Source organism: Mercenaria mercenaria, chromosome 18, assembly GCF_021730395.1.
Source record: "Mercenaria mercenaria strain notata chromosome 18, MADL_Memer_1, whole genome shotgun sequence".
Taxonomy (NCBI): domain Eukaryota; kingdom Metazoa; phylum Mollusca; class Bivalvia; order Venerida; family Veneridae; genus Mercenaria; species Mercenaria mercenaria.
Window position 1 is genome coordinate 2,278,051 of NC_069378.1, and position 8,446 is coordinate 2,286,496.

Here is an 8,446-nt window from a genome sequence, read left to right on the forward strand (position 1 = left end):
TCAGGTTTTGTGTCTTGGATACTTGCATTCCAATATTGTCCGTGTATGATACATATGTACAGCATATGCCTTCAGACAGAATTTTTAGATACAACACAATGTCTTTAAATACACATATCGAAATAAGGATATTTTTTATAATTTTCAAGTGAACATGCTAGTAATATATGATCAAACATTACTTGAACGGATGTGACAGTATTCATTCATCTTGTCAGTTTAAGACGTGACTTGGTTGGGAATATTGGTAATTAATTCATTTACTTAATTATTCAGATACATTGTACGATTCTAAACAGAAACAAATGTTTATTTCCAGACATGTGAACACAATGTTTTCCTGGAAGATAAGCATTTGTTTATTTTTTTCCCACTCAAATTACTGAAGGCTTTGTCACAAACGATTATTTTATCTTCGCCAGCACTATAGGAACGACAAGGTCGGCACACGAAAACAAAACAGTCATGAATATACTGACTAGTGAAATTTTAACCTATTAGCGTGGGACTTTTGTCATATTTTGCCCGGTCAATAAGGAGACAGACAACAAAACAGTAATTAAAAGTGTCTGAAGGCGTAGAGTGTATAAATTTGTCTATTCAAAACCGGCTCTTTAAAGCAGCACTTGGACAGTTGTGTAAACAAATATTTAATTAAACTCTAAACCTATACAATATGTAAAAATGTTCTGACGCATGTTTCTATTCTATGGCAAAATGAAATACATGCACTCATGCTTTAATAACATCGCACTATGTAGTGGGATCAGCTATCAATTCTACAATTCCTATTAAAGTCGAAAATGAATTTGGTGATACAACAATATCACGCTGGTGTTCTCCTATTGCTTTTGTATGGTGTTTGTGAATCTGCCTTCACAAAACTTGACAGTTGTTTAGACGAAGATGAAAAAGTTCATAGAATAAGTGAGATTTCGTTGGAGAAATGTAAAGAAGAATGCGGTAAAAGATCCCATTGCAAAGCAGTCAATTACCGGAGACTTTTTCAGTTGTGTGAGCTGCTGAGAGTGGACCACGGACGTGTCTTAGTACACCAGGGAAGTAAAAGATCATGCTTATTTGTGAAGAAATCAGACATTTCAATTGGAAGTGTAAGTTTTGTCGCGTTATTCAGTGTTATTATTACATTATTAACATATTAAAAGGAATAAACAATAAGGGTAGTATTGTAACTAGATTGATACTTTCATTGTATTCTGTGCGAAAATGTCTAAATTCAGTGGTTTCATTGTTGCTTCAATTGTTCAATCATGAATCTTATGTTATGTTAAAGAAACGTTAAACCAAAGAGAACGGATATTGTATTTAAAGTAAACAGGAATCAGCTACTTTGAGATAGTAATGATACTGGTATTTGTCACGGGAGTGAAATGACGAAATTAGGCCATGTTATAGTTCTGGTATTACATAAGTGTTATTAACATTTTGACGTTGACGTCAAGTAATATTAACTTGGTATCATTAAATCCATTCAATATTTATGGGTAACAGAGCTCCGCTTTAGCCTCGTTCATACCGAATCTGCTATTATTTTGCTTGGTTGCGTTCTATGCTTCCAACGGATCTTCTTACAAATATAATACTGTGAAATCATTAATGTTCGTGGGGGACTAATTTTCGTGGATTTCGTGGTTGAGTCAATCCACGAAATTTAATGCCAACGGACACGTAAAATTTCCACTCATTTTATGTTCAGAAGTTGAAATCCACGAATTTACATCCCCACGAAATTGCCGTTTTGACCAAAACCACGAAATTTCGTGCCCACGAAATTAAATAATTTCACAGTAGGTACAGAAAGAAGGCATTTTGATACAAGCAAAGATGTCTTATAAGATTATGAAATTATTTTTTGTCTTTCCAAGATGAATTTATTAAGCTCAGAGCACTGCATATTATAACGTTATTCATCTCATGTAATAATGCAACATGAATCCTCTGTAAATAAAAGTTCTGATGTTTATTTTAAGCTACCTGCGTGTAATTGTACAGATGGGACATCTTGCGATCTCGAAACAAAAACATGCCGAATTACAGGTACCTATTTACTAAGGATTTTGTAAAGTAATATTTGATCAGTTGCTTTGTCACCAAAATTGACAAGTATGCACAGTTCGCGATATGTTTTGTAATCATTTTTTTTTCTGAACCACTAAAATGACTTCTTTAACATACTTATGCCCGTATTTTGCTTAGCTAGTAAATACTATTTGTGGATGATATAGGTAAATACACTCAGTTCCAAAAGAAAGTGTGCACTTAGTTTTCTGTTATTTTTTCTCGGTTATTTTCATGAAAACTTATAATGTTTGGTACCAAAATTTAAATCAGTTCGTAAACAAATTGGTGTGCATTTTAGATTTTGAGTTATACCTGAGAGTTAGTGTATGAAAAAATGAAACAAAAACGTCGGGGAATTTTTTGAAATATTTAAACTTAAAAAGTGCACACTTTCTTTTGGAACTGAGTATATTCAAGACATTTTAAAATAAACATGCCGAATTTAGATAGTATATAATTCTAGTCATTGAGTTGAGAAAAAGACGAACAAATGCAAATAAGCAAACAATGTTCATTTAAGAAAGGCAAGAAAATGAAGTGCATTGATTTTAAAGTAACGAACTATTTTTATCAAAAATATGTTCTCACTTCTTGTAGGATAACAGGAAAGATATATGTATAACCTCATAAAGCTTTCTTATTTCAAACTGTTCAGAATGCTCGAAACTCGAATTAGCAAATGCTCGTATACTTGGCAATATGTTGTCTGTTGGGTCTCGTGTAAAGTTCACATGCAACACGGGTTACTTGGAGACATCAGGCGAAAAGTACGCGACATGTGGAACATCCAGTCAATGGTCATATCAGCCACAATGCATACGAGGTAATATTTAAATCTTAGAACATATAGTTATAAATATGTTGTTATTCAAGAGATGAAATAGCAATATATTTTAGGAAACTCGATTGTAAATGAGACAAAATATCAGTTTTTAAATAAGTAGGTATGAGACTGATATTGTTTACTAAAATGGAAAACCACAGGTCGCCCAACATAAAATCATTTTAAAAGTTTGTAGTTGTTCGCAATGAGAAACGTCGCGTTGAAAAAACAAAGAAAATACCGACCGTATTTCTCGGTTGCTTAATGCAAAATGTGTATAACTGCCATCATGAAAGCATAAACGAATACATTTATTCTGTGATGGGTCTTTGAGAAACCAAACTTGTAATAAAAATTGCTACTAGTAATGAGTACTGGTAAATCGTAGAATAAAAGTTGCTACTAGTAATGAGTACTGGTAAATCGTAGAATAAAAGGGTGATACTAGTAATGAGTACTGGTAAAACGTAGGATAAAGTTGCTACTAGTAAAGTAACGAGTACTAGTATCTTAGAATAAGGTTGCTACTGTTAACAAGTTAAGATACAAAATGTAGAATAAAGGTTGATAATGGTAATGAATTAATAAACCAGTCTTAAAATCAAAATTGATACTATGAATAAGGTAAATAAGCAATCTTAGAAATATAAAAAATATGACATTCGATATTATTTACGAGGTAAATTTCAATGACTGTCTTAGAATAAAGAGTTAAAGTGATACAATATTTACGGGGTAAGAATTAGTCTTTGAATCGTATAAAATATATTTAATGCCCGGTTTAGAATATAAGATATTATTTGATATTTATAAGGCTAAAACTCTATCGTTTAAGTAAGAGCTTAATTTAATGAGTGTACTTTCATCTCATCTGGATACTGCTTTTGACACTGAGGAGAACGTGTAAGACAAGGTTGATCTGTAGACATACTCAGCCCAGATAAAGTCATAAAGTAAACGTGAAGGGATACAGTTCTTTGCAAAGTGCACAGGCGCATTTCTTTGGTATTTTTGTCGTAACATGATTCATTGCTAAATATTTCAAAATATATTTAAATGTCGCCACAACCTTTTCCGTAAAGTATTTTTGGTGTCATTCATTTCAGATCAACACATCGTATTTTTGTTGGCACATTTATTAATATTTTTCTTAGACCAGTCTTAAAGATGTGCTATGCTCAGCCTCCATTGAAACATGTTACAATGTATCATTACACTGGAAAATTATCGAGCATGTTAAAATGGGCTATATAATGAGCTAATTGTATATGCAGACCTTAAATGTTTTTTATTTTTTTTAATATATTTGATGACAGCCACTTATTTAGACTTATTCCATAGTTACTTAATGTGTAGCATTTAAAACTTTTTACACACAATATTGTTTTCTACAAACATGTTTACATGTGTTTTATGCTATATATTTTATGCTTATCTAAATGGTATTGTATATTGTTCAAAAGACTGTGGTCCTTACCCAAATGTTGCTAACGCTCAACTGATCGGCGGTGGAGACTCAACTATAGAAGGTGCACTGTTGCAGTACGAATGCTTGTCTGGGTACACACCCATCGGAAGCACGAGCTACTTGCGGTGTACTAACGATGGTATATGGTTCGATCAAAACGAAGTCCATTGTCGTAAGTACCATTCCGGACTTAAAGCACACAAATGTATCCAAAGCACGATTGCAATTACAAAGCTATATGGCTTTTTCGAGTACACATTACAATTTGCGAAAACGAAAAACATTTATCTTGTAATATAACATATCATATGAAATAATGCCGTTGATTTTATTGTAATTGTGCGAACACCCTAAATCAGTTTTTTTTCTGCAAGTAACTGACAATTTGTGCTTTGAGATTATTTAAACTTAAAAAAAAAACTTTTTAGTAAACCTTGGGGCCCGGAAAAATTATCTACAGGCAGTGTATCGTCTGTTGTGCCACATGTCAGTAACGTCGCTTACATTTGCATACTTCCCACAGACGTGTATGGTAACAAACTTAATATATCAAACGAAGAAATATGAGATATATTTTATATTTGCTATGAATCGTGATGAACCATCTAAATATATTTGCAATGATATTCGTATATCCATCATTTTAAAAATCTTTATCTATTTATAATATACAATTGTTGCCTTTTGTTGAGGTCGATATGTGGATTTATCGACCTGATAAAAGCGATATGCGCCCGAGGTTGATATCGCTTTTATCAGGTCGATAAATCCACATATCGACCAAACCTAAAAGGCAACAATTGTTTTATTATTAAATCCAGCCTACTTATAAGTATAAACATTAAATACAAATGTCTGCAGCCTTTGATCATTTTTCGTGGTAAATTGTGTACGACGTCGCATTGTTTTGACGTCAAACCGTGATGATGTCACAGCTGGAGGTCAATAAGTGTTTTTGGCTCCACCTCGAGTCAATAAGACTTTTTATCATTGATCATGTGACTACATCTAGACCAATGGAAAGGACTATAAATATAAATTTAATAATAATATCATTTTATGGAACACAATTTGAAGGTAACTGTCCGGCGGTATCGTTAGTATTCTCAAGCCTAAAATACAAATACATGTACATTTTATGTATTATTACATCACGTGATTAAAGTATAAATTTAGTTGTTTATTAGTTATTCAGTGTGAAATTAAAGGTTTCATGGGAGACAATAGGTGTATCTATATACGCTTAAAGTACATGTTAAGAATAGACAATTTTACAAGTTCGTGTTCTTTACATTATTTCGTGTTTCAGAGAAGCTAATTGGAAGTACGTGTTCGGCTCATTCGGACTGTCTGTTAACAGGAAGTATGTGCGTAAACAGCAAATGCTTCTGTCGTCCATTATACCGTTACAAAACTGAGATCAACGACTGTTTCCAAGGTAACTCAAAAAGGTCATTTCCAAATGAATTAAAATATTGTCCTGAATAAGTAAATGTAAAGTGGTTTATTTTCTGTAATTATAACTGACTCAAGAATCAAGAATACAATTTTTTTTAGAAAATAAAAATAAACTGGATCTACAAAAATGTACAATTACACATTGTGGCCTTGTTATGAGATCTGAATATGCATGACTTAAAAAGTCATTAAAGTCTAGGAAAGAAAATATTTTCCCACAGCGTTCTTATAAAGCGATTATTTGAATAATGTTTAAAAAGAACTCACTCACGGCATGAAATTTAGAGTACGGTACGTCGTAACGTAAGCTCGTGTGTATGTATCAAAACCAAAATGACCGTAATCCTATCATATAGGTAATTTAAAAACCATTTTAGAATCAAAACTAGGAAGAAAATGGCAATATTGATACATTTTGGATATGACTGTATTAAATTCCATATCATTTTGTATATATAAAGGACAAACTTTTGACTTGTCATTAAATAAATTACTTGAAGTCATTATACAGGTTTCATGAAATGTACTTTTCCCGTCAATAAATTCTGTCACTTATGGTCTTCCATAGAAACAATTGTACATGACAGCTCCGGAGTTCCATATGCTGGATAATGGATTTATATTCAATATACTTGTGAATTATCGATCTAATAAAATCTGGAAAGTAGAAAGCACCGAAAACAATGCAAACAGTGAAAATTGCAGACTCGGTTTGATTGAGTCTGTTCATGAGCAGTAATGGAAAATGCAACACTGCCCACAATTGACCAAGTTTTCCATTGTTGAATCACACACACACACACACACACACACACGCACACGCACGCGCACGCGCACGCGCACACGCACACACACACGCGCGCACACACACATTGGCTATATTTCAATGTTATAAAGAAACTTGAAAAGAAATAGAAATCAGGGCTTGCAATAAAGCCCAGTTTTCTTTGCAGGCATCTCCAAAAGAGATATATTTTAATCGAATTGTATCTATAGATGTTCTGTTGTGACGTTAAGAACTGTTTTTCTTTGGGTTAAAAAAGTCAAGGGAGTCAAAATAGTCTTCTAGACATTGACCGTCCATGCTACAGGCCTGTTGTTGTTGCAACAAAGTCAAACATTGCTGCCGTAATGGGTATAATAGAAGAAGTTGTTCGATATACTATTTTCGAAATAGCTCACACTACAGGCATCTCAGAAGGTACCGTCCATTATATTCTGACGGGCCGTTTGAGATTAAAGATGTGTGTTATTCAGGTTGAGCAAGCACCTAATTCTCCTGACCTAAGTCCCTGTGACTTTTTCCAATTTCCCTTGCTAAGGAAAGTGCTCGTAGGTAAACGCCATGCCACTAGAAGTCTGCGACAACATTATATCAATGAGAGACTAGTGAGCAGCATTTAGGTCATTGACAGCAAAACTCCAAAAGTGTGTTTCTGTGCCGGGAGATAGGATGACGTGAAAATTGTCTTGATCTGATTAAAAATTTAGGCATGCGAATACCAATGACAGAATTTATTAAATCACCCTCTTACCATTGGGAATGTATGACAATCTTTAAATATTTGTTTTCAATGGGTAATACTTCATCATACCATGAATGACTCTATTAAGACAAATACTACTTTCTGGTTATTTGAGACCATGGAGTCAATTCAGTATCTGTGTAAAAAGAGATCAGCTTCACACTGAATCTGCTGAGTTTGCTTGGATGCATTCTAGATGCTTCAGAAAGATCGTTTCATAGATTTTATTATTATATATCATATATAGGTGCATAATAGAAATATATGAAATATGTTAACATGAATATTCATCTAATAAAACGAGATATTGAATTCTTCCTATAACACTGTAAACTACTCCTTTGATTTCATATTTCAGAATGTTTATCATTTACTGACACATTTACACCACATGTGAATACTGGATTTAGTGGTTACAATGATGTAGGTTACGGGGATGCGGTCGATTCCGAGGGACAATGCGAGGATATGTGCAGAGGTGATCCGAATTGTTTGTCATTTGAGATTTGGGAAAACTTGGATTATTCAGACCCAATAAAGATGTGTAATAGGGCAAGCTTAACGTACGAAGCGATACTGGATAGTGATCCGGGCAGTATTGTTCAATATACTTGGATAACGATTTATAGCAGAAACTGTATCTAAACTGGATCGCGAAAACTAGTACTTCAAGCACATTTATACATATACACTGACTGCTGATTTTAAGGAGATTCTGATTTGTATTGTTACTCTTTAACTCTCATACCTAAATTGCTATAAATTAGATAATTAAATGTGCAGATGAGTATGGTATTTACTTTCCATATTACCATAATGTCATATGGTTGTTAGGTTTGTTATAGGGTGTAAATATACTTTTAAAATAGCCTGCTGTGAATGCGTGCGTACCTGCGCGCGGGCGCGCGTTCGTTTAATGTGTGCGTGCGGAGTGCCACTGCACGCAGTTTACATGGGCGATTCTTCAAGAAGTGTATAGTCGTGATTTAGTTTACGAGGATATTGGAAGCTACGGCAGATGCTGTTATATCATAATCTGTTTCGTTACCTGCAAGGTTTGAAATATCAGACGCAGAATCACAAATCTAA

At 33.7% G+C, this 8,446-nt stretch overlaps 1 protein-coding gene across 1 annotated transcript; it reads left to right on the plus strand.

Moving 5' to 3' along the window:
• The first annotated feature begins 396 nt into the window (after positions 1–396).
• Positions 397–8,222, plus strand: LOC123538365 (uncharacterized). Its single transcript, XM_053530448.1, has 6 exons — positions 397–1,112; positions 1,992–2,058; positions 2,738–2,905; positions 4,369–4,545; positions 5,683–5,811; positions 7,716–8,222. The coding sequence occupies exons 1-6, from the start codon at positions 804–806 to the stop codon at positions 8,000–8,002; spliced, it is 1,137 nt and encodes a 378-aa protein (XP_053386423.1). The 5' UTR covers positions 397–803; the 3' UTR covers positions 8,003–8,222.
• Positions 8,223–8,446: the final 224 nt, after the last annotated feature.

What these genes read in the sequence shown, in the direction of transcription:
- LOC123538365 (XM_053530448.1), top strand. Translation starts at nt 804, where the DNA reads ATGAATTTGGTGATACAACAATATCACGCTGGTGTTCTCCTATTGCTT. An exon ending in AAAAACATGCCGAATTACAG is followed by an intron (nt 2,059 to 2,737) that starts GTACCTATTTAC and finishes CAAACTGTTCAG; the next exon opens with AATGCTCGAAACTCGAATTA. An exon ending in TCAAAACGAAGTCCATTGTC is followed by an intron (nt 4,546 to 5,682) that starts GTAAGTACCATT and finishes TTCGTGTTTCAG; the next exon opens with AGAAGCTAATTGGAAGTACG.